At 39.2% G+C, this 26,859-nt stretch overlaps 1 protein-coding gene across 4 annotated transcripts; it reads right to left on the minus strand.

The window, feature by feature from the left end:
- Positions 1 to 1,508: 1,508 nt before the first annotated feature.
- On the minus strand, positions 1,509 to 26,823 carry CASP8AP2 (caspase 8 associated protein 2). 4 transcript variants are annotated; one of them, XR_008234319.1, is made up of 11 exons: positions 26,244 to 26,823; positions 24,529 to 24,604; positions 23,346 to 23,426; positions 21,418 to 21,518; positions 20,140 to 20,214; positions 18,784 to 18,899; positions 13,639 to 16,142; positions 8,123 to 11,075; positions 6,211 to 6,310; positions 3,748 to 4,251; positions 1,509 to 2,475 (listed from the first exon to the last, which is right to left on the minus strand). XR_008234319.1 is itself a non-coding variant. In XM_052781509.1 (10 exons), exons 2-10 carry the CDS (start codon positions 24,575 to 24,577, stop codon positions 4,195 to 4,197), a joined length of 6,036 nt encoding a protein of 2,011 aa, XP_052637469.1. In that variant the 5' UTR covers positions 24,578 to 24,604; positions 26,244 to 26,823; the 3' UTR covers positions 1,509 to 4,194. The 4 variants fall into 4 exon arrangements, 2 of the variants coding, with proteins under 2 accessions (XP_052637469.1, XP_052637470.1); XR_008234318.1 differs by having other exon boundaries at positions 1,509 to 2,662; XM_052781509.1 differs by having other exon boundaries at positions 1,509 to 4,251.
- Positions 26,824 to 26,859: the final 36 nt, after the last annotated feature.

Here is a 26,859-nt window from a genome sequence, read left to right on the forward strand (position 1 = left end):
TTTTACTACAGACAAACATTACTGGTACTAGACTTGCTCCTTCTGGGGCAAGTTAACTTTCACAGGAAGATGAAGGCTACCTTACCTTTACAATATGAAATAAAACAGGCCAGGGACATGTTTGCAGCCCTCAGCACTGGTACAGCTATACGCTTGGATGCCCACATACCCGCTGCCTACTGAGACCTGCCAGTGCACCATGCTGCTGTCTAAACCGTGTCAAGGATAGCTGCACAGTTTTCGACCGGGGTAATTATCAAAGACCACACTAATTAATTTAATAATATGGACAACTATGTTCCAGTTTGCCTGTTCAAACCATGGGCCTCTTCAGTTTAACAAGAGCTGTGCAACTTCCTTCCTGTTAAAGTATTTCTCTATTTATTTTATTCCTCATGTTATCTCTTGTGACTCAGATGGGTTTGCTTCTGGTGGCATAGCATAGTACTTTCAGACTCTGATGGGAGAGGATGTGCCAGCCACCGCTGAAACTTTATCCATCTTTCCTACCAATCAAAGCCAATTTTGCTCCTGAAACACCTCTTGATTGATTTCATAGATTCTTCTAAGAAATCCTTAAACCTGTTACTTGGCATGCTTTTTTGCTGCTGCCTCCCTTCATGAAGACAAATTGCTAAAGATTATTCTGCAGCTGGTTTCAGAGTGAGGACAATTAAAGGAAAGACTTAATGGAAATAGCTATTTCCTAAGAGAAATGCCTTTAGTCCAGTCAACTACTGTATGTAGACAGTTAGCTGGCAACAGACTATGCCTTAGAGAATCCCTCAAAATTCTATACCTGATGCTCTATGATTTCATTATGTGCATCTCCATAAACCTTGCTCTCTGAATTTCCACTTTGGCAAATTTTCCAATATTCATGTCCATTAAGAGTTTTAAAACCGAATCCTGTAAAAATATGTTTGTTGGATAGAAGCAGACCTAGTTGTAAGAGCAAATTGGAGTAAGACTCTCAAAGGGCTGCCAGCTACACTCTCTCACTGGAAAGGCTTGGATACAAAAAGGTCTTTCTCCTTTGTAATATTCCACTCAACACTAACCCAATGTTTCTACAAAAGAAAAGGAAACTTGAACGAACTAATTCATTAAGTGGTTTAAAGGTTTTATGTAGTTTGTGAAATTGTCCATTTTCTGATCCAGTCATGTCCACTAAGAAATAAGCTGTATGTATTTGGAGCAGTAATTGCATCAGAGCAGCAGCTGATTGCTTCCATGTTTATTGGCCAAAACATCAACATAGCTACTCATTTATACAAACTAACGGAAGTCAATTTTAATGCTGCTTCACAGCATTTGTAGTTGTCAAGCCATTAGCCAACAGTTCTAGAAAATGTTTTCATTTACCTGAGGTTTCACAAATAAGACTGCAGATTTACATACAGTACATTTTGCATATATGTATCAAAATTCTTGTTGGAGACATAAATTACAAACAATGGTACAAAACCACTCCAAGCCAACCTTTGTTCAACAAGAACATATGTGTGTGAATTTTACAGTTTTATTTTTTGCATTACTCTTACAGTAAGCAAACTATTTAGTTTATACAAAATAAACCCAGAGTTTTATATAGTTAAAAAAATCATCTTTGGCTAAACAAAGCTCTCTCTATTTTTATACATATATTTATATATATACACACATCAGATATTTTACATGACCACGTAGGAACCTGTACACATACTTACAATAGACAGAACATTAAAAAAAGTTTCATAATTTACAAAAAAGGAATCCAAGTCAGAACCAAACCAGTCAAACCCCACCGCCCCCATCACCTGTACAGATAAGAAAGTAAATAAACACAGACAAGGAATAAACAACTTTGTAACAAAATACTGCCTGCTTCTTTGAGACAGAGAGGAAGCACTTAAGTGCAGAGAAACTACTTCCCTCAGTGCCTTCAGTACTGTGCACATTCTGATCTCTAACGATATGGTTAAAAGAATACTGTTAGTAGAGCCTGATTTTTCCACAAACATGAATGCTACTCTGCTAACTGACTATTCTGAGAACAGATTCAGTTAGATTTAAATCTCCAAAAAGTACACAATTGCCACAAATGTTCATTAAGAACAAGCATGGGTAGGTATACAAATCCCCCCCTGAAATCACTAGGTGCTGCTGGCGTAGCATGGAAGATGACACTTGATCATCAAAAGCAACCGTTTTAGAAGCAAGCACCTAAGATGGAAGACTGCCACAACTGACATCATCACCTACTCAAGTCATTCCTTGTAACAGTTTCCAGAGCACTGCCTAAAACAAGGACGATGCACTGTTTGGCAGCATGACAATCCATTCCATAGGTCACCTTTACAATACTCCAAAGGTGTTGGTGGCAACATCACTGACAAATTACCTGATGGTTTATTAGAATGAGAAGTCTGTCCCATTCATTGGAGAGGGAGCAAAAAACCATTATGCTGAAACTGAAGAAGTGGTCATTGGATTCTGAAAAAAAGCCAATTTAATCCAAGTTGAAAGGCAATGCACTAAGATGGGGCTCTTAAATGAAGTCTAACTAAATGTAGCAGATATTCTGACTAGATACAGCAATTCCGATCCTCAATAAAGAAGAACAACTCAAACAACAATGAATTCATAATACAAAAACCTGTGCAACTTCCAGGAATGTTTCCTAGGGGGAATTAAAAAAAAAAAAAAAAAGCTTTTTAGAAATTTGGGATAAAGCAGCAATATATGAGATATGTGTGTCTATACATATATATACATACACACTTTTAGTATGTACTAGTAAAACTGGAAGCAGTTATAACAGTTCTTTAAAATAGAACATAATGAATTTCTAATATACTAAACAATTTGTAAAGATAGATACAATTGCTGTCAAAACATGCCAAGTTGACAAGCTTTTGAAACTGCTTGTTTTTACAGAAAAGTTTTTCTCCTGGTTAGTACGTATAAAGTCACATTTTATAAAACTGTAAAGGTCTGTTTCTAAATTAATTTTAAAAACACAATCACTTGTCAATTTTTATATATTTTTTTTTGAGCAAAACAGAATGTTCATTATGTTGAAGACCTAAATTAAGTACCTTTCCCAGATGTAATCTGGAGCAGAAAAACACATTAGCCTTTTCCGACGCAAAAAAAAAAAAAAAATTGAAAAAAATTCCAATACATTTTTCACAGAAAAAAAATTCCCAACTATTCAAAATTCAATACTAAGTCTTTTTAAATATCATCAGAACTGCAAAATGTTTTTAACTACAAGACAGTTCTTTGTAAATTAGTACTCATTATGGCATTTCATGATTTAAAAGAAACTGAAAAACTGGTCACTGTATTAATGACTGGCTTCACTCTCTCACAGAGGTTGGGACTCATTTAATTTGACTTCAGAAATCAGAAAGTTAGGGGTCTAGGCTAGGCAACTGGCTTAGATTTTCTCCATTGTCAAGGACGACAGATAGGCACCCTCAAAGAGAAACTCATTCATCTCTGTTGAACACTGGAGTCATTAGAAATGGCCTAGATAATGTGCTTAAGTTGAAGACAAACCCTACACTACGTGCCAGATTCTCTCCTTGAAACCTACTATAAGCAACTGAAAAAGCAGCAAGAACCACCTATTGCTTACCATCAGAATCCAATTACTAGATAAGCAGCTTTTGGAATCATTGCTATTATTGCCCTGCCTTATTTTAAAAGAGAGAGGCCTAACTTCTTAAAATATGTTTCAAGGTAACCGGGATGACATACCTGTCATTTTCCAGGATTATCCACCAACTGGATTCCAAAGCACTCTTACTTTTTAAAATCATAGTTTGACAACACCATACGCAGTACTTCCGACACGTTAAGCAAGGCCCACCATTTTCACTAGACTGCGTGTCCTTTTCTTTGCTTATAGAACACATTTAACCGACAGGGGATGTCACCTCCTTGAAGTGATACTGCTCCATTTGTACATGCCCATTCTTTCCTAGCCAGTTTGTTTGCAAAGTTCCCTCTGTGTTATTCTGACAAAGCACTTCAGAGGAAACATGGACAGGGAAGTAAATAATTAACAGTGCATCAGATTTACCAAACTTAGTATTCTGACTTGGGTACGTCCCACTAATCCCATCATTTGAATGCAGTGGTTGTAGTCCATCGCTGCTGGTAATAGCTAAAACCCTGTAACCATGAAGCAACTTGGTGGTAAGTTTACTTGCACTTGGATTTCTTGAACAGCTTCATTAACTGCTTGAATCTTTCTGAAACCTAATGGAGGACAAAAAAAGACATATCATTAAGGCCCCACAGTTCCATACCTACCAAGAAAGACTGATCTGACAGCATAAAGTTTTTTTAAAGAGACCACTATTTTGTTTTTTATTTGCTTCCAATAAATTTTAGTGGGAGAATTTTAGGAGCACCATTAACAAGTTACTTGGATGTAGGAAGTCTTCCTATACATTTGACATCCAGAACAGCCTGCAGGTTAACCAGAGACCTAGAGCCAACTACTGGTTTAACACAGGTTCCCTTACAACAAGGAGGAAAAAAATGAAGTCTTCAAAGTCAATTAGACTTGAATTTTGCCAGGTGTAATTGTGAGTAACATTCAAATGTGAGGACAAGAGCTTATTCTGTACTCCACAAAAAGCACGGTTTATTGGTTATGTTCTACCCTCCTGTACAACTGCTGCTTCAGGTATTTATGGGTCATCATGGAGTAATTTGCCTACTAAGGATTTTACAAAACTGGTCTGTAGATGAGAGTCAAACATCTTTTTGTTGAGCTGTCCTGGTTTCAGCTGGGAACCGAATTAATTGTCTTCCCAGTAGCTGGTATAAGTGCTATGTTTTTGAGTTTGGTATGAGAAGAATGTTGATAACACACTGATGTTTTCAGTTGTTGCTAAGTAATGTTTAGACTAAGTCAAGGATTCTTCAGCTTCTCACGCCCAGCCAGCAAGAAGGCTGGAGGGGCACAAGAAGCTGGGAGGGGACACAGCCAGGGCAGCTGACCCAAACTGGCCAAAGGGGTATTCCATACCATGTGACATCATGCCCAGTATATAAACTGGGGGGAGTGGGGGTAGGGGGATCGCCAGTCGGGGACTAACTGGACGTCGGTCGGCGGGTGGTGAACAATTGCATTGTGCATCACTTGTATATTCCAATCCTTTTATTATTACTACTGTCATTTTATTAGTGTTATCATTATAATTATTAGTTTCTTCTTTTCTGTTCTATTAAAGTGTTCTTATCTCAATCCATGAGTTTCACTTTTTTCTTCCCGATTCTCTCCCCCATCCCACTGTGTGTGTGTGGAGGGAAGTGAGTGAGCGGTTGTGTGGTGCTTAGTTGCTGGCTGGGGTTAAACCACAACATGAGCATAGCTACAGCTTACATAGTGACCTCATTCAATTGTAAGTTAGTATTTCTTATCGCTATATGCATATTGCTATAGTGTATCTATCATCCACCAAATACCTAACCAGGAAAACTGGCATAAATGCACAGATAACACTGTTTTATCCAATCATCCACCCCAATAGCTTCTAAAACCCGCAAAGACTCTGTAACGATACAACACAACATCCTAAAAGCCAAATCCCGAGCACGCAGGATTTCCTAACTTAGTCAAATGGGTGTTTCTCTTTTTAGATTTGCAGGATAGAGATTAAGATAGCAATTCAAGACGAGTACAAAGTTATATGCAAACCTCTGGAAATATTCTACATCAATTTGATGTTTGTGTCTTTTGACATTTCTTAATTAAAAAGTGAAAGAAAAAATGAAACATTTTCATGAAAAACGTCCCTTCTGCAAAATCTTGGGTTTTTTTTTTTCCAGCTCTAATTTTAATCCTTTCCTAACTTATTAAATGTGTGCAAAGGCTTTGGGCCTCTCCAAATTGCCTTGCTTTATCTAAGTGCTGATTCAACAATAGAAACAATCCTGTTGTTCCTGGCTTATGACTGGACACAGCAGTTTCAAGGTACCAATTAAACAGGTTACTGAAGAATCCCTGGACCATAATATCCCTATAATGTCTATTTTTAAAAAGTAACAACTGGGAGAATCTAAGATTCTTTTTCAAGAACCCTCCAACAAAAGACATGAGGAAAAAACAACTCCAAATTAGCAGAAGATCTCCGAAGTTTTTTGTTCAACTGCAATCATAAATGTAGCAACATAGTTGTTATCAAATATAAGAATGATAGCACCTACCTGATTTGGGCTTTTGTTCAGCCTAGTGGCTAAGGAAACAAAGGTTCTGCTTGATGGTCCTTTTCTCTGACATTCCAGTAAAATTTCTCGGTCATCATTTCTATAGCAAAAATGCATTTTAAAAATATTAATACATATATGTGTACATGCACACAAACAAAAAACCCCCCAAAACATATGGGGATATATAAAATTCTGAGTACTTCCAAACTATGGAACATGAGTTCAAACAGCAGCAATGAACTTATGGAGGATCCTCCCCTCTACCAGCACAGAATAACAGAGTCATTACAAACAAGTGGTAGCGGAGATTATGCTACCCTATTAGGAAGGGCAGGATTATTACAACAGAGTTAGCCCCAAACCAAAGTCATCAAAAGAGTTTTAAGCTTCTAAAGCAGACATTTAAACTCGAATTGAAAAGAACCCATAAATTCAACAGTAGTTCTAGGCAGACCTGCCTCAGTTTGCATGGCTAGGTAGCAGCTTTCACCTAAGGCCCACTGTCATTCAAAGATGAAACAGAGACGTGTTTGACTCCTGTAAGTGGCTTAATGTAACAAACACACTCAGAGCACATCTACTGTTCACATGAGAATAAAGGACCAGGAGTCTATTCTTAAGCGTGTCACCGATTTGCTGTTTGTCTCATTAATGAATTTAGGTATATGTAAAATGTATACAGACACAGTCATTATACAGCAGCTACTATGTATCTTTGGTTGAAACCTGCCATATTCCAATAAGTTATATTTAATTTCCTCTATTTCAAAGACAAATATAATGACTAGTTATTTAAATAAACTTTTTTTTTGCATAGTTCAAAGATGGACGAAGACTGTGACACAGAAAACCTAGTCATATTCATAAGGAAAACTGTAATAATCTCTTCCAATCTCATTGGTTTGCATGTTAAAAATTGTATTAGCTTTCAAAGTCTTTTTTCTGTGAAGGAGTTGATTTTCTTTGAAAATGCTACCTAGAAACTTACTTTATATCTGAACTATAGTTCAGAAAAGTCTATTCTGAAAATTTTAGGAGTCCCTTTATAAAGTGTTGATTATATCAAGTTGTAGCAAGAACAGCAAAACCTGCTAACTACAGTTTCTTAAGGATAACAATACACAATAACTTGTATCTTTGACACATACCATCACCTCATTTGTCACCCACATCCTACTAACTGGAATATATGGGCTGAATGGTTGACTAGTACATTTCTGCAGATTGAGCAGTGTAGACCCCAAAACAGAAAACATGTTTGCTCTCATGCCTTCTCTCAGTGGGGTAAATCTTTAGCTGCTCTCCTTTACCCAGTCACCGATGCTTCCGGGCCTTGCAGGAACATCAAAGACCTGCATCCCCTACCAAGCCTGGCTGGAATTTTTGGACAGGAAAGGAAATGGGCAGGGGAAACAAAAATTACAGATAGTGCAATATAGTAGGTCTTGTTACCTTAGCATATAAGCTTTAAAAACAAAAGCAAAAAGTACTCTTGTTTTGGGAGACCTCGGTAAGCGATGGAATTAGTTATGATGTATGGAAGCCACCTTCTTTAAGGCAAATCTGATTTAACCTACCTAAGAAATGACTAAAAGTTGTTCTCTTCCAAAGGCTGCTAACAGGATTACATGAATCAGTTCATCTCTTAAATTTGTTTTCCCCTGGACAACTGTTACAGAAAAAGGATAAAATAGACTTTGGCACCTTTCAGTGGTACTCTAAGAGAAGACATCAATCTCATAAAGCCATCCTGCACAGATAAAGGAGGCTCCCACTCTGCTATTTACAGGATGTAGAGCTACCAAATAACTTCAGCCATCAGCTAAATATCCTTTTCTTCCCACTTTTCAGTATATCATGTAGTTTAAAATAAACCTAGAACAATCAAACAGATCAAATCAGAAATTACCTTGTCCAGGAAACTACTACTTCTCCCTTCTTTTTAATGATGTTTTTGGCATACAGACTAGGTGATGATGCAGATGAAGCCAAAGGAGAAGAGTCTTTGTTTTGCTGCAACTCATTCTTCATACTGGAACATTGTTTGGGAGCTGAATTTACCTCTTCAGACTTCACATCACTTGCATCACTCCCTTCACCTGCTGATTCAGTTTCTTTTCGTTGCCTTTTTGAGTTGGAATTCTCTCTGACAGCCTCCTTTTTCCTTTTTTTACTAGCTTTATCATCTATACTTATCTGGCATACTACATCAGTATTTGAAGTGGATTTTGTTTCAAGATTACCTTCACCTGCCACAGTCTCATTGGAAAGCTCTTCCGTTAAGTCTATAAATGCATCAGAGCAGTCTTCCAGTTCTTCCTTTTTATCACTGATTTCTGAGTTTCCTGTAGAATTTTCCTGAGTCCTGTTATCTGCAGTGAATTCCACCACATGACATGAAGTTTCACTAACAATATCATCTGTTAAGTCTATGTATGACTCTATACTGCATCCAGCAGAAAAAGAAGCTTGAGATCTAACACACATTTCATTTATATTTTCAGATACTTTCAATTTGTGTGCCTGAGATTGCTCAGAGCCTTCATCCCGGCTTTCAGTTTCATGGCTGTCTGTGTTTGAAGATTTTCTACACGGTGCAAGCAACCCAGCAGTGTCTTCCTTTCCAATACTATTATGGGACTCTCTTAGAGGCTGAGGTAAGGCAGGATTTTGTTCTTGTCCAGTGCTGACATGAGGCAACTGATTTGTCTTAACCAGATCTGGTTTGAGAGTTTCTTGCACAGTAGCTGCTGTGGCACTCTGACTGTCCCTTTCTTTTTCCCCACTTCTCATTTCCTCTTTTTCAATCTTGGTTGAGGATGCCCGTGCCTCCTTCACTGAAGCCACCTGATCAGATGCTGGTGAGGTAGATGGCACTGCACGCCTAATCTTTACAATAAAATGATCATTGGATTTCTCCATGATCACTGCTTGCATTGGTAGGCTGGGGCGACACTGAAAACCGGGAGCAACAGGCCGACTTGTCCACGATGAAGAACAACTTGATTTACTGCTTGAGTTATCAGATTCTAAAGCCAAATGAATGTCTTGTTCAGTGGCATCCTCCTCTTCAAGAAGGGCATCTTCACTGTAATGTGCACTGAGAACACCCTCGGGAGTTGAGCTAGAATTATTCTCAGGTTTTAGGAAGCTGAGGTGAGCATCTGATTTCAAAGGTGATGGAATAGTTAAGGAAACAGCCAAATCTTCAAGGAGGACAGAAGAAACAATTGATTTATTCTTTTGTAAATTGCATTCGTCATCTTTGCATGCAGCTGCATTTGTAGGAACCTCAAACATACAGCTTTCATCTAATACATCTGGATCAACAGACATCTGAAGCCTAGATGTTAAAGAGGGAGTTCTTACAGGTGAAACAGTAGGTGAGGTAATATCCTCTACTGGTCGAGATTCCACACAAGCCTCCTTTGGAGCAATCTCTTGCACCAGTCCAGCAGCATTACCTCTGCATTTATGACTGTCTAAAAACTGTTTTTCTGGAGTCCTGAATTCCCACTCATTTCTGTCGATATTGCCACCATTTTTTTCCAAGAGATCAGAACCTTGCAATAAGCTTTTGAAAATTTCACCCATTTGAGCATCACTTACAAGATTAAACGTAAGACTGGACGCTTGTTGTTCTGTGAGAAGCTCATAACCAAGATCAGACTTGTTAGCATCTCTGGATAGTTGGAATCCTTCCTTTTCATATTTTACACCCTTCAATGGAGTGAGAGTGCCTTGCAAATTATTCTCTTTAGAGAGGTGCACTTTGGTTTGGGAATTCCTCGTGTTATCAATGGAGTTAAGACATTTTGTAAAGGCAGTTTTTGGCGCATCTGTTTTATTTTTCTCATGGTGACACTTACGTCGTTGATAATCCACAATTTGCTTCGAAAGGATATATTCTTCAGGCTTTTGAGATCTGGGTTTCAGGGACTTTTTTCTAGATCTTTGCACATAATTTTTATGACTGATCTTGTGTTTTTGCTTTCCTGCTCTTTCAAACTTCCCTTCCTCACTCTCATTTCCCACATCACATAGTTTTATTATAATTCTCCTTATCTTTTCAAATAAGTAATCAAGTTGTTCATCTACAAATTTCCATAACTGTTTTTTCATATCTGATACTTGTTGTTCAAAAAGACGGTCCACTATTGCATTCTTTTTAACTTGCTTAAGTTTGGATTCTATAATATCACAGACATTCAATTTTAATGTCTCACCCAGTGTAGACATCTTGGAAAAGTTCAAGTATTTTATTAATGATGTAAAATTTATGATACCAGATTCTATGATTCTGTGAAAATGCTGAACTGGGAAGTGTACCTTAAACTTCATATAATTTTTCCTCATCTGTTTTCGTATAGCTCTTAGCATCTGCATGATTTCTTGTACATTTGAAGGCTCAACAATAACATGAACTATTTTTTCGAGACAAGCAATGCTTACAGTTTTATTTTTCTTCATATCCTTCGAAGATCTGAAAGTCTGATTTTTATGCCTCTCTCTGTTCTTCTTTGTACTTACTTTCACAGAAACAAATTTTCCATTATCTTCATTGCAATGCACAGGTTTGTTCTTTTGATTCTGCGGACTGCTGGTCAAATTTCGTGTCTCAGGAGAGGCTTTTGGTCTTGACTTTTTTGTCTTTTCAGAGCCTCTTTCTGGCTTAGATTTTTCTTCATCTTCATCGCTACTTATGATTTCTCCTTCTTCTATTTCATCTGAAGAGATACTCAGCTGGGACTCCATCTCTAAGTGTTCATCAGACATGCTAACTGGCTTTTGATTTTCTTTGTTTACCTCCTTTGACAAATTCTTTGAGGGACAGACAACAACCGTACTTTCAGGATTTAAATCTATAAAAGAAAAGTTTGCTAATCACCATAAAGAATGCAATTATAAACAGACATTTTCAGAAAAACCTGGAAGATTCTCTTCTGTAAAGTGACTGTTCAGAACTGTTTGTCTGAAACTGCCAACAACAACTGAAGAAGTTTGAGCTATAACAAGATTGGGTCATTTGCTTCAGCAGCTGCTAGTTTAAGGGATTTTTCTGAGCTTCAAAGGGCCAATAAGACCTCAACATTTCAGCAAAAACATGTGACCTCTCTCACAAATATATCCATTGAAAACAGAAAAATCTAGCAGTTTCCACCAGTTTTGAACTTCTTTCCATTTACTTTAACAAGTTTTCTGAACACTGCACAAGGTGAATGTTAACTTTAACATCATTATGGACTAACATTTACATACAATAGGTGGCTTTTTCTTTTAACAGTTTCACAACAAAAACAAAATGAAAAGAACAAATGACCTACTAATGTTTGCATTCAACTATCTTTTCCAGGGCTGATAAAAAGGTTGAGTCTTTCAATAAACTGACCTACTAAACAAAAAAAGAGTACTAGGCACTGCACACATGATAAAACCCTTATTTCAGTTTTTGATGCATTTAAGATTACCACTGTACCACATTTAAGATTAGCACTGTAACTAAGCAGAACAGCACAAAAAGCTTTTTTCTTAGAAATTTTGGAGAAAGCCTCCAGTTCAGGCTCCTGAATGACAGGAGTAAGGAATGACATATGTGAGAGGAAAGGCTAAAGTTCTGCCAAATGTAGTACGCCTTGCTCTGCCTCACAAATAAGTTTATTAAAAGTTTTATATTTTTGAGATATCATTAAATATGTATTTAATCATTATTTAAAATTCAAAACATGCTATTTTGTTAAGAAAAAAAAGCAATTACAGTTAGCTACAAAGCAGCATGTTACAAAAGATGAAAAGACAAGCTCATTTCCATTGTACAAAAATTCCACTGAAGTGCATATGTATTGATTAATGAGATTTGCAGTTAATTTTAGGCTTGCTGGGCACTCTAGTTAATAAACCACTCATGTTCAATAGCACATAGATTAGACCGCATAATGACCTCTAACAAACATTTAATCTCATAAAAGATCATATATAAATTCATCTCCATAAAAAATGAACTTGTGGTTTAACACTTCAAAGCAACATTTGAAAATGTTTACTTTATACAGATTCTACAGGAGCAAAAACATATTCTATCACTGCCTCCATTTCAGTTCTGCAAGGATCAATACCTTCTCAAACTAATCACTTCAATATTTTGACAAACCAAAGTTATAAAATGAAAGTGGTCAAACTATAATATTTATATATGTACCCTTGTCCTGCAGAACAGCAGAAAGGTGAGTACTGAATTTCAAGGCCAAGAGAAACTATAGCCTCCTGTCAATTTAACCGATGCAGAACATTTGACACCTATCATTCATTAGATCACAAAGACAACTAACTGGGCTTCTAACTTCAGAGCTGAAAATCACTGCTTTGGAATTTAGTAGCAAGTTCTGGACAGGATGGATTTATCTTATTAGTAACTCAGGGAAACACTACAAAATCAGAAAAATACTTTTATTTGATGTTCATCGACTCTAATCCCAAAACTCTCATGTTCCCCCAGATATTTCAAATAACATAAAGTACTGTAGGAATGAAATATAAACTGCTAAAGGAATTCACACTTAAGAGAATAGCTGTCTCAAGCACAAGAGACAGAATTCCAGAGTAAACCACACTAAGATTTTCAAAAAGACATAAGGATTATGGTCTGAAATATAAGAAAAAGGATTTAAATGCCACTCTACCATTCCGATTCTAGTCGGAAATCTAACCTTCCAAGAAAACTTTTTAGTAGTTGCAGCAGGACATTACAGGAAGTTAAATTCACAGAAGATTTAAACTTTGGGTCACCTATCTTCTCTTCCTGTGAGTGCTCTCACTGCATTTTATCTCCCTGACATCTTATTTAGGAGTTAGCACTTACTTCATTAATGATAAAACCTAATATACTATTTGTTTTACTTTTCCCCACCGACTGACTCACAGTTAGAAAATATATATATATAAATTCACACTGAAATTAATTCAGATGGAAAGCACAGCCTTCTCTTAGCTGACATTCCTAGAAATTAAGTCTCAGGTACTCTCCAGCTATCTCACACATAAATACTTGAAAGAATACGATCCTAAGTAACCTTTGCTGCTACAATTTCAGAGAAAAACCTAATGAGACCTACTCAGACCTATCCGCAATTAAGAAACCTATATATTTTTTTTTTTTTAAGTTAGTACGTAACTCTTATTTCAACCACTTCTCTGTCAGTAGTGACAAACTCCAATTTTTATAGCACTAATGTTCAATTGGCTACAGTCTTGGCTGCACTGTTGAATGGTTCCAGTACAAACAAAAAGGACCACTGAGGCTTATACAGCTTAAGAAGAAACAATCTATGCTTTTGAGAAAGCAGTTAAAAGAAGTCATTTCTGCTTTCCATGAATGGATATTCTTAGCCTTTATGTAGAAAATAAATTAGAATATACATAAACAAATACCTTTGTTATAACTCTTCACAAGACCTTTGCAGGGACTTTCCATCTTGAGTGCTTTAGCCAAAGGTCGCATTGGACTGTTTAGTGGGCTGATTGCCTTTGGAATATACCTCAAGTGATTGAGATCAATACTCAGTATTGAGCTGTCATCATCAACAGGAACTGGGTTAATCTCTCTTTCTTTAGTTCTAGGATATATCTCACCACTAAGAGAAGATGCTGCAGTACTGATTTCAGTTAGGTCTGGCTCCAGATCACAAGCATTCTGGTCAACTAATGGTTCATCCTTATCAGTTAACATAGTTCTGTCAAGTGACTGAGATGTACTCATATTCATTTCACAGATACCCTTTTCTTCAACGGGACACTCAACATCTGCAGCCAAGTGATCATTGTCCTTCACTACTTCCATTAAAGAGTCTGGTTTTGTTTCGCTAATATCATCTGTCACATCACAGGACTCCAGGACACCAGAACTTTTGGCTTCCAAGTCAAGGTTTTGAGAGCCATGTTGGCCTGCTGAGCTTTCTATGTCAGCAGCTAGCCTTGTTTTATCTTCCTCTTTCTTCTCTGCTGTGGACTCTGGAAGGGCTCCCATACTTTCACGGGCAGTTTCAGACTGTGCCACTTCTGCTGCTGGTACATTATCATCCTGCATGATGCCCACTGTCACAGGCAAGTTTTCACACTCTGCCACACTCCCTGCCACCTCCAGGGGCAAAGATTCAGGGTGATTCAGATCCTTCACTGCCACTGCTGTTGCTGAGGCTTCCAATTCAACCAGATCACAAGCCTCTGCTGCTTCTGACAACGTTTCAGCCTGCATCTTATCAGGAACCAGTACTTCTGCTGCTCCTGGCAAGGCTTGGGGCTGTACCTGACCCAATTCTGCTTCTGGTAAGGTTTCTGAGCTCATTTCATCAGTTGCCACTGCTGGCAATGCTTCAGACTGCGCTGGGTCTGCTGCTGCTACTTTCAAGGCTTTATTTTCAGAATTGACAGAAACAGGCAGTGCTGGTTCCACATCGCTTTGAGCTGTGCTGTCCAGAACTCGTAGTGTTGAATTAGTTTGCTCTGTGGGACCACAGTTAATAGGGTGGGCAGAATCTAACAGTTCTGCCTGCAGCATGAGCTCTGTACTTCCCTCAGCAGTGGCCTGTTGGGAAGGTGGTTTAAATCCATCTGTTGGAGAGAGACATTGTTTCTTAGCAGGAGAAAGAGTTAAATTTAGCTTTTCCATAAAGCTAAGTTTTAAATCTTTGCTCTTTGTCCCAGTGTGATCATCTTTAGTTTTGGGAACTTTATGGTCTTTTAAGCTATCTGCTACTCTGGATGTGTCTTCTAGCTTATAGGACTTGTTTCTCTCACTTTTTGCAACATCTGTACCTTTCTTGGATTCTTTTGCAGATTGGTGTGATATCTCTTTTGCAACTCTTCTTTCATTTCTAAAATGCCTATTTTCATCCTGATTCTCTCTTTCTCTTTTCCTTTTTTCTTCAGTTCTGTGTCTTTCTGATTTGGAATGTGCTGTTTCCCATTCATACCTACTACTATTTTCCTTCAAGCGTGCATATTTATGCTCTCTGCTGTTGGAATTAGGTGAAGTCCTTCCGTCTCGAGCAGTATGATCATTTGCTCCCCTGTCTCTCTTGCAGTCAATGTCTTTTCCTTTTCTAGACTCTTCCACACGACATTTACGTGATTCATGAAGACTCTTTGAATGTTCATTCTTTGAGTGTGGACTGCTCCCTCTACCAGACCTCCTTGGCTGCTCTTGTAGCTTTTCATTTGTTTTTTTTAGGCCAGCATTTTTTTCATCTTTATCATGTGTTTTAATGTCTTTTTTTAATACATTTTGTGATCTCTCATCAGGATACAATTCACCTCTTGTTTGAAATCTGTCTTTACCAGTAGTTTGTTTCTCCCAGGAAGAAACACCCCTTTCTACTCTTCTTTCTACACTTGGACTGCATTTGAGTTTCACACTCTGACTTTTTTGTTGCAACTCATTTTTACTGGCCTTCTCTGAAAGGCTTTTCAGCTTTTGCTGAGGATCTGAATTCCCCTCTTCACTGTCACCATTGCTTCCGGTGCTCTGATGTACTTCTCTTTTGTATTTGTTGACATTTCCCCTACTGTACTGTTCATTACTTCTAATTTCTTTTCTTTCCTTTCTGTTATCCTTGTTGGAACTATGGTCATAGTTCAGTAGACACGTATGAGTACCATCGTTGCAGAGCTCATCAGGAGGGTATCTCAGTAAATATGGAGTGTTTCTTTTTTCAGAGCTAGACTTCCCACTGTCTGTATTATGAGATGAGTAACTGTGGTATGTATCTTTTAAACAGTCATTTTTCATCCTATGCTCCATCTTTATACTGTCGCCTAATTCAGAAGGTCTGAATTTAGAATCTTTTGTTTTACACATCTCGGAGCACCTTCCATTAGTTGATCCTGGAAGGTATGTTCTGGTGAAACTACTTCGATGATTGGGAAATTCTGATAGCCTGTTTATAAAAAGAAAAAAGTTACATTATTTTTAAATGTATTTAAACATAACTAAAGCTGAATTGCAATGAATCCATATATCTCTAAAAAATTTTCATGCTTTCTTTCAGCTTCAAGTTGAAAAAAACATGGGATAAAAATAGAAGTTTAATAGTTTCCATTAGCACATAGCAAAAGAATGTAATTTGTATACATATTTTCCAAATGAAATTCATCTAAAGAAAAAGCAAGATCTGTGGAAAAATACTGTATTGGGTCTAATTAACAATTTCAGTAATTCGAATTAGTATTTCATTGTCCAGCAATAAAAAGCCTTTCCCTATGAAAAAAATTGTTCTTTACATCATTAGTGATTTAAAAAAAATAATAATTAGAAAAAGAGCAATTCAATAGTTTACTATTTGGTAAACTGGCAGCCAAAAGAATAGGTATAATGTGACTGTTTACCCAGTAAGCAAATAAGTTACCATATTTGGAACCTGCTGCAAGCTACAGAAAACAAGTAGTCAATTACAATAATCAAGCCTCATCAAGGCCACATGCTACTGCTGCAAGGTCATCACAATAAAAAGAAAAAAATTAAATTAAAAAGGGCACATGTAGCCTGGATGGCCTGAACTCTTACTCATTACTGACAGACAAAGTTGCCTCACCAGAAAAAAAAAACCAAACAAAAAACAAGCAAACAAAAAAACAAATAAAAAACAAACAAAAAACCCCCAAACAAAGAAAACCCACAAAAAACCCCAACCACCAAAAAAACCCCCCAAAAAGAAACAGACACTTTTCTGTCATATTCAACAAAACAGTTCATTAAAATGACATGATTAAAGACAATGGCAACATTCTTAAATACTCTCCACTATCTAAAAAGAATGACTGTGCCTAATCCATACGGAGGGAAACATAAGTAAAAGTCACACCACCAAATGATGGCAGCAAACCACCAAATGTATGGCTCCTTTTTAGAGAGTCAAGGATGAAGTGGCTGCTACACACAGACATTTGGTTTTGGCCTGAAATTCTATGCTGACTCAGCATCCAGTTGTAAGGAATCAGTTCCAAGTGCAAATAATAATTCCATATTTATCTCCAATACAAAATGGGGTTAGTTTTGCTTTATAAAATTGAACACTTCCTATGGGCCAATACAGTAAATATAAATATGTAATGATCAGCTTATACAACTGGCTCTACTCCAAAAGTCTGACATTGTGATGTGAGCTGAATGTTGAACTAAAACAATGCTGCAGCTGTTGCAATCCAAAACCCTTTCCTATATTTCTGTTGAATTTTGAACTATACTGACAAGTTTTTTCCATGCTTTAGGCTGGCTATTAAATCTGCATAGATGTGTGATGAATGTAATTGTATCCAAGTGGGGTTTTTGGTTTCTTTGAGATAAGCACTAACAATTCCCCTCAAAGATATTATCTCTGAAGTAGTCTTTACAGATAGGTAGATTGCTTAAGATGAACTAATTTATTATAGACCATGCAGCAGACAAGGTGTGCTTCTAAGACTTCAGAGTGCCACCTTCCCCACAATTTTCCATGATGGATGCCTCCAAAATACCTAGATAAAAATACCTCGTTCATAAATTTTCATCACCTTCAGAAGGTATTGCAACGGAGTTTGTAAACTCTTTAATGAGGTTGAGTATGCAAAACAAGAAAGTATTTTTCAAACAATTTAATTTGAAACCCAGAATACTACACTCAGAGATGTGAAAATGACAGCTATTGTGTTAAAGCCAATCAGCTGAAAGAATTACACATATTAAAACCTCTTGACCTCCATCAGATCGTATCTGGTAATTTTCTGTATTTATGGAAAAAAAAAAAATTGCACAGTTAATATGCATACTCTATAGCTAGCTAGAGGCTATAATGTCAAATGAACCTTCTTTATGACACCTTTTGGAGCAAGAAAATATCAAATGGTCAAACTGAAATACAAACAAACCATTGATGTGGCTGATGTCACACAAGTGACAAGCAGGTGACCTTGTGATAAGCTAGGGGTCCTGAATCCTGGGACTCCTGCTCTGGTTTCAAGTGGTTCAGAAACCTTACACTCAGATACTTTCCCATCCATACTTCAGTATTTTCAACTCCTTGCAGTAAGATTAGTAGTACACAGAAATTACCAAGAATTCTCTAGCTGCTGTCCCCCACCACTGGAGACAGGGCTTTCATATCTTGCCATGAAAACACTATATAGTCTCTTTCTTTATTTTCATTTGTTGTGTGAAAAGTTCCATGGAATTCATGTCTGAGACCATAAAACACTAGTTCTGAAGCTGAACTGTGTAAAGTAATATCTGCTTTGAAACATGCAAGATGGTTAGATAACCCACCAGAACGGGCAATTAAACAAAACAAATGAAAAAAGAATTCAGGCAAATAGTCACCATTTGGATTCCTCCTTGTTTTCTTAATTAGAAACCAAAGACCTCATCAAGCAAAGAAGATACTTATCTACTTCCTCTGTACCAGTACTAAACCACACAAACAATTATTTACTAAGTAATGATTTTCTTCATTAGTTTTACTTAAAATACACACGAAAGTTTCTTACAAGTCTATAAACATGATCAGACAAAAAGCATGTTTCCAGTTCCACTGAACTGAATTGTACCTTTGATGGAGATTACTGATTTCTTCATCCTTACGGTTAATTTCCACTCTTGCTGTTTTGATAAGTGCTGAAATGTTCTTTTTGAGAGCTTGGTTTTCATTCTGTAGGATGACATTCTATTTTAAATATACATCAAAAAAAGAGAGCAACAGAGAGAGGGGGAGAGAGAAAAAGAACAAGAATTAGTTTGGGTATCCAAACACATAATGAAAAACAGTGCAAGACAAGCATTACAAAAAGTCCCTTCATATGCAAACTGACAGTAAAAGATACAGAAACTGTTCTGGAGAAGTTAGAATTAAGTCAGAACTATTGAGATCCAAAGGAGCTCTTTTTTTTTTTTTTTCTTTTTTTAAACATCACTCACGATTAGGCTCCTGTTTGTGTTCCTAGTAATTATTTAAGATGTTTTAAGCACACAATTTATTAAAACTGAAATATGCCATAAACCAAGTAAGCATAGAGCTAAAAAATTATAATCCACCGCTTTACTTCATTCTTTCACTCAATTTATTGTTTTCCTGGTCACTGTGTCAAATGAGAGATGCAGCTTTTAAGTACTTTCAGAGAGAGAGGGTAATTTTATTTCTTTCAAGGTATCAAAACCAACTTTGGGTGCTCTATCATTCTAACATTTCCAGAGCTGATATTCTAGAACCCTATGTTTCAATCCTAGAGATAGCCCCTTCTCTTAATAATTGTTCTCAGCAAAGCCTGCTCAGAAAGGCAGACAAGTTTTGCAGAAAACAATACAGAAGTGTCACAGGGCAGAAGCTGCTTAGCATTGCAAAGCATAGAACCTTTGGGACTTACCTGTAATACACAATAGAGCATGTTGCAGAATTGCCCAAGATAATCTGACTATATAGAATGGCACAGCATGGAGATACTAGCTCAAGTTGAAGAGCAGCTCAGCCTTATCAAAAAGGCACTATGCTCAAAGCAATGCAGACGTCCTCTTCTAGTTCTAATGACAGCTCAGGTACCTCCGCAACCCTCTCCCTAGTGCATTAAAGACCTATTTTTTAAAAAGCAAGAGAACTGGATACCTTTCTGATAATTATTCATGTGACATGCTTTTTTTCTAATTAAGGAGACAGAAGAGAGCTTTTAAGCAATTAAAGTGTTACTGCACGCAACATCATGAAACAAGTGAATTTACCTACTGATTTTGTCAGTAGGCTATCCTAGCAACTATCATAGGCGGAACAAGCTCCTAGCACCTACAGAGGTGTTTTACTAACCATCCACACGATGGATCAGTTCTGGAAAGCATATGAAATTAACTCTCTCTCAAAGCAATATTCAGTTTGCTTTACATAAATCATGACAATGTTGCCCTTTGAACTACAGTACCTGTGCCTGTATTTCCTTAAATTTCTTCATCAACTCTTTGATTTGCTGCTGACATTTTCCATATTCTGCCTGCAACTGTCAAAGAGAGAAGAATTCACAGCACAGAAGTGGACTTAATTACACAGAAAAGTTACTCCAAAGATTTATAGTTAGTTAACACAGTAACGTATATTACAAAGCTCTGGGTTTTTTTCCAGAAGTAACATATTAAAGCCATATTAAAACAAAAAGTTTCAATATGCTCCAACAGGTATACAAGTCTCTAAAACATCACAAACACTCAGATAAGAGGAAATTTATGTGTGCTTGCCCAACAGTAATAGGCTAGAGAGTAACAGGAAGCCATATTATTGTGAAATTAAAGACATGATTATCAAGGAGCAGGAGTTCTCAGAGCCCTACAGATGTGGACTTGCTTGTCAGATTTTATATAATACAAAACAGATAAGGAAAAACACAACAAAAAGTTACTACAGACAAGACTGGACTACAAAAATAAGACTGCAAAGGACATACTCCTGTTGAGATCACAAAATTAAATAAAATACATTTGTCATGAGCCCTTCTTTAAAAGTAGATGGTGACAAAACTTTCACAGAAGAATGGACAACTTCCCTATTGTCAAAGTTAGCAGTCAACCACTTTCAAAGTTTCAAAGTGACATTTTCATCACTTAGTAGACTCCTGGAGGTTTTGTTCCTGCTTCTTCTATAGTGCATTATATCTGTGGATGTCTGTCCCGTTTATGCCAAAGCTCAAGTTAGTTAAGATGTGTCTTATGGACCAGGATAGGTGATGCTACATGAGTAAGTGTTCTGCTGGTTTGCTAGAAGCAGTTATCTGCTGCATAGTTATCTTCAGTCTCAAGGACATTTAATGACATGTAAGATTAATCCATGACCTATCTGCTTTAGTCTGGTAAAATTTGTTGGGAGAAATCTCAAGACTAGCTTTGTATCAGACATCTGAACAGATATTTAACTAGAAGGAAGTTACGGTACTTTTTCCTATAATGTAGCTGATACACGAACTGCATGCAAAGGATGTTAAATGAGAACAGACCATGCATGTCACAGAGTGAGAGATTCACTTATTCTGATAAACTTGTTGGCATAACAGTTTATTAGCACACTCTTGTTTTTTACTTACTTAAAAACAGTTTCCCTATTCTTCCAATAATGTGAGCATACTGGCAACATTCTTTGCACTTTACACAAGAAAATTTGGAACAAAAAACCTCCAAAACACCAGAATTATTTTTGTCACATTAATACACACCTCGTTGTAGGATGCTTCCTTTGCAGTCCCTTCTTCAATTAATATCTCATCAAATAAATTTAAGCTGTTTCCAGCTGGTGTAGAATTTGGGGCAGAATTGTCTGTAGAAAGAAAATAAATGACATAAAGAAAAAGGTATTTTTCTAGCCAGGTTGCATTGTGTCACTGAGAAAAACACATGACCTTATCTGGAGAAATTCCTATGCTGAATTTCAACTTTTATGTTAGTTTTATTGGAAATACTTGATCCAATTTATATAGACATAAAAGGTAACAATGAAAATTAAAGTTCAACTGAAAATACTGTGTTAGAAAAATTAAGATATACAGGACACCTAACAACAAAGATAGGTGCATTTTATGACTGTCTAATAAGTTGTTTTAGGTCAAAGGAAAACTAACTCACAGTAAATCTACCTAATTCACAAAGCAAGAAGGGCTACACCTTAGCAGTGATCTGAGGTTCCACAATTCCAGAGCCACTGGATACCAGAAAGCTAGAATAAATATGTGCATCCTACAATTCATTCAGCTTTTGGCCAGACTTCACCTTGGAAACATTTGCAGTTGAAAAATATTATTCAGAAGATTACTCGGATGCCAATGACCCACACATTCACAAATACAGATCAACTGATCAGAATCAAATGGAGTTACTGTTAAGTTGGTATGAGGTTGAATACCATGCTGCTTGCGTTGAATAAATGTTCTTTGCTGCTTTATGTTCCCTCACAAATGTAAACTCCCTAGCATTAGTTCCAAAGAAATGAAAGAAAAAAAACCAAAACAAAAACCAACCCAACACCCAAACATCCCAATTATTTAGATAATGGTCCTTTTTCCTCAAATACACATCCACCAAATGTTCACCAAATACACATTACTGACAGGACCTGACTAATGGCACCCCTGAAATATAGATTCATTTGCAGACAAATAAATGAAGTGAGCTATCAAAGCTGCGCTGCAATCCTTTGGACAATACCATAACGCAGAGAGTATTAACACAATGCAAGATGACATGCAAATAACATCTGTATAGAGCAAAAATCTCACCAATCCTCTTCTCAAATTTAAAAAAAAGGATCCCTCCAAACTAGACTATATGAAATGTTTGCATTGTGTTGTTATTCATCCTTGCATCTTTTACATTTACTAAACAATGCATCTCAGTATGTGAAATACAGACTTAGAGAATACTCTTATATGCTGTAACAAATACAAAGTGAAAAGAGAGAAAAAGATGTATAGATGCTTTATGTCTGTAGGATATAGCATAGCACTTCCACAAAAATTCAATGGCCTTGCAGTAGTAAGGGCAGTAGAGAAACATTTGTTTAAATACTAGAAACAGCATTTCATTAAACAGTACACTAAGACTCCTAAAAAAGAACACGTGCTGAGTCAATTTCTCTCTTACCTTCAAAGAGGTTAAAAGAGGAAATTAATTTACATTAGCATGTGAAATTATTGAGAAAGTAACAAAAGGTTAAAAGGATCTACCAAATGTACTGTATCAGACAGAAAGTATGTTTTGGAGCTCTCACTGGGGATTTAGTCATCAGTGACTGTTGGTTCTGGTCCTGAAGCTATTTAAAAACCACACAATAAAGGTGCTTTTTCCATGGTAAAATGTCCTGTATCAAGGCACAGATAGAATAGCTAAGGTTTCTCTGCTCCCCTTTATATTACAAAGTCTCTTAAAATAGCCAGTATCCCATGAAAACTATCTTATAATCATTCAGCTAATGGATTTAAGAATTCTCTGCTATATTTATACAGTGTAACATATATGTTTTGAATTTAAACAAGCAGCTCACCAGCTACATGTAAACTTACAGCTAACTCTTGTTTTACTTGAAACCAGCCTAAGAAGCACAGAGACTCTATAATGCTCCAAGCCAAGCAGCAAGATACAATCAACCTACCAGGGACTGTCAAACCATTGTCCAAGCCATCGTAAATATCCACTGAGCTCTCATCACCTTCCTTGAAAGGGGAAGCTTCAACTAATGCAAAAAAAAAAAAAAAGCCAAAGTAAACATTTAGTAAGCTCCAACCTTTAACTTTCCCATAAAGTGAGTGTAGCTGTCATCCTAGACCAGTAGAGAGTAGTAAAAGTAGGAGCACAGAATTTCACTCAGCCAGCTACTGCTACTGTGGAGAAAAGATATTTATTTCACCAGGAAGCAAAGAGTCTTGTAAGATCAATACCCAAATACTATAACAACTGTGCATGAAGCAAATGATATGGCTTTAAGTACAAATAAATTTTAAGATTATAAACTAAGTCAACTTGATCTGAATTTGAAACTGTTTTCTAGAATACACTGAATACAAAAGTTATACAACTCAGAAACAAAAATAAAAGAATTAGTATGATAAAGCCACTACTGTTAAAAGAAACATTTCTCGCTAAACAGAAAGTATTGTAACAGTCTGTATCACAATTCAAAAAATTTGCTTTAGTATTACCATCCATTCACACACTAACTGGTTCTGTAAAAGTATTTTAATCTAAATTTCATCAGTCTCTCTTCATGTCTTTTTCCAATGCCTTACCACTCTTGTCTCCTCTATGTGAATCTCTCCAGTTTGGCAACAAATATTATTATTATAAAGAAAAGTATCAATATCCACACTCCTTCTGAGGCTGGGAATCTCACAAATATGCATCAATCAACCGCGGAGCTGGAAATAATGTTAGAGTACCTTGATTGCTGGTACTATACCAGATGATAGCGCATTTGCTCTTACAAATAGCAAACAAAGGAACAATCCTCCTAACCATCCAAATACACTCTTCATTAAGATATAGTGAAGGTTAAATTATACACCGTAAAACACAGGGGAGAGACCAGTTCCAGGCATCCCCTCAAAACATACTAGAAATCCAAAGTACACAGTTATGGTTTAAAATCCAAACTTACTAATAGGATACGGCTTACAATGATACTGTACCAGGACCATTTAATTACAGTTGAAGCTCATCAGTGTTTGTCCCAACTTAAATTGTTTCCATTTTGTTTTCTAAGTTATTTTTGGACCTATTTATTTTCATAAGACTATGTTATTTCTCCGCAAAACAGAAAGTAATCTAACACATCTTACCACCGTAGCGGATATCAAACAGTCCCAGTCCATCCTCATCTGCTGCCATGATACAAACTCCCTATGGCTTCCCCATCTATGAGTAAAATGTCAGGGGAAAGACAACAGATTAATTGACAATTTCAGAACAATATCATAAAACAGAAGCATCTTGAAATAAGTCAATTACACCTGAGCTACCTGTGGCCCCTTCTCTTCAACAAAATCCAACACTAGAATGAGAAACTCTTACATCAAGATAACAAATGTAGAGCTCTATCAAGAAAAGTAAGAAATTATCTGTCCTGTAAATAAGCATTCTGAAGAAGACCTTCAGCTGTATCTTTTATTTGTATGCATCCAATAAAGTTCCTATAAAGAAATTTCGGTATGAAAACAAGCACTGCATTCTATGAACAGCTTATCTGAACGTATACCGTAAGCAGTTAAAATGATCTGATTTGATAATTCTGAGGTCTTCTCTGCTGACCATTTAAGTGCAAGTTTCCCCCGTCTGACACCACCAACCAAACCAATAACGAGCGGCAGCAGACAAGAAACAGGTTGCCTGCCAAGGCGTAGAGCGATGCTCAGACGATGCTCGGCCACAGGACGCACAGTATCCGCCACGACAGCTATCGCAGAACGACTTTACAAGCACACGCGCTTGTGGCACTGAGACACAAGCACCTCCGAGGCGAGAGCAGCAGCCTGCAACACCAAGGCACCCGCTGCGTCGAAAAGAAGAGCTCGGGGAAAAAAAGCTCGGCTGCCGGGGCAAGCGGCGGCACTGACTAGTGCCGAGCAGCAGCCTGCCAGTCCAGAGCCAGCGGCCCTACCCCACTCCCCAGGCCTCACCCTCGCTGCACGGGCGGGAAGGGGCTCCCGCCCGCCCCAATTCCTGTCACGGCGGAAGCGCCCGGGACCTCTCGGGGGTCAGGGCGGGACAGCCGCCGCCCGCGGCCCGGGAGCGGCACCCCAGCCGCCGCCGCCCGGCTGGCACCCCGCGCCCAGCCGCCGCCGGACCGGGGCGGGAGGGCTGCGCCCGCGGGGAGGGGCCGGCAGGGCGGCGGGAGAACCCGGGGTGGGCCAGGCCGGGCCCAACCGGGCGGCGGGATCCGCGCAGGGCTGCTGGGGGAGGGGCGCGGCACCCGCGCGGGGCGAGGCGGCGCCGAGCCCCGCGCCGGGCCGGCGGAGGAGGAGAAGGGACGGAAGGGGAGGGAGGAGGAAGGCTCCGCTCGGCAGGCCGACACGGCCCCCGGCCCTCACCCACCGGCCAGCCGCCGCGCCGCGGCCCGCCGCCCCCGGCCCGCGACACCCCGCAGGTCGTCGTCGTCGCCGCCGCCACTGCCCCGCAGGCCGGGCGCCGAGGAGGCGGGGCTCCCGGGCGCGGCAGCCAACAGCCGCAGACGCACGGCGCGTCCCCAGCCGCGACGTCGGCAAAACCCGCCCCCCGGCCTGAAGCAGTTGGCGCCAAAGCAGGAGCGTGAGGCGGCCGCGCCCCGCCCCCTCGCCATCGCCCCGCCCCTTCCCGGCCCCTTTCCTCAGCCTCAGGCGCTCGGCCCCGAGCGCGGGAAGTCGCGCTGCCCCACGGAGGCCGGGCCGGGCAGGATTCCCACCACCCCCCACCCCGCAAAGGAGGCCCGTGCCGCGGCCTCCCGTAAAGGCTGTGGCGGGGGGAACGGGGCGTGGACTGTGCTGAAGGGCACAGCCGCAGGAGTGACACGCTCGCTCACCTGGTGCGAGTTGGGCGCGGAGGGCCGTGCCCCGCTGCTGCGGTGGGATGGCCGTGAGGCAGCTCCGACGGCTCTCCCGGGAAGCCCGAGGTTCAAGTCCGGCTCCCGCCCTCAGCGAGCCCGCTGTCAGACCCCTCTGGAAGCATCGTTCGTGCCTTAGATCCGCGCTCGGGCTTCGCCGGCTGGCTGCGGCCGGCCAGGGGAGTTGGGGAGGGTGACGCGGAAACGCTAACGTAATGCCGCCCGCCTTCCTCCCGAGCCTGAACCACCTGTTTGGGTTAGTCACCGCCCGCGCTCGTCCTCGGTCAGGATTCTCGGACTGCTGCCGTGACCTAGATTCGAAGGGCTTGAGGGCGAGCACCGTGGCTTGCGGCCCTCGAGCAGGCCCGCTAGAGTCAAGTCCTGCAGCAGCAACGGCCGTTAACGCTCCGGGAAGCAGGGAAGAGGCAGGACGGGGAGGCAGCGAACGGAGCCCGGCGCGCGCGAGCTTCCAGCGCCCTGAGGAAGCGGGAGAGACTTCGCGCCGCTGCCGGACGGCGCCCCGCAACCGCCCGAGGCGGGGAGCGCGCTCCGCGGCGGGGGCGGCTCTGGGAGACTACACCTCCCGGCGTGCAGT

Source organism: Harpia harpyja, chromosome 3 (assembly GCF_026419915.1).
Source record: "Harpia harpyja isolate bHarHar1 chromosome 3, bHarHar1 primary haplotype, whole genome shotgun sequence".
Classification (NCBI taxonomy): Eukaryota; Metazoa; Chordata; class Aves; order Accipitriformes; family Accipitridae; genus Harpia; species Harpia harpyja.

Bases quoted from the DNA above. Each gene is read 5' to 3' on its own strand.
- CASP8AP2 (XM_052781509.1), bottom strand. From the start codon at position 24,577: ATGGCAGCAGATGAGGATGGACTGGGACTGTTTGATATCCGCTACGGT. The intron at 20,215-21,417 runs GTGTGTATTAAT...TCTCTTTGACAG, and splicing joins AGGAAGCATCCTACAACGAG to TTGCAGGCAGAATATGGAAA. The intron at 6,311-8,122 runs GTAATTTCTGAT...TTTTTGCTATAG, and splicing joins GTAGTAGTTTCCTGGACAAG to AAATGATGACCGAGAAATTT.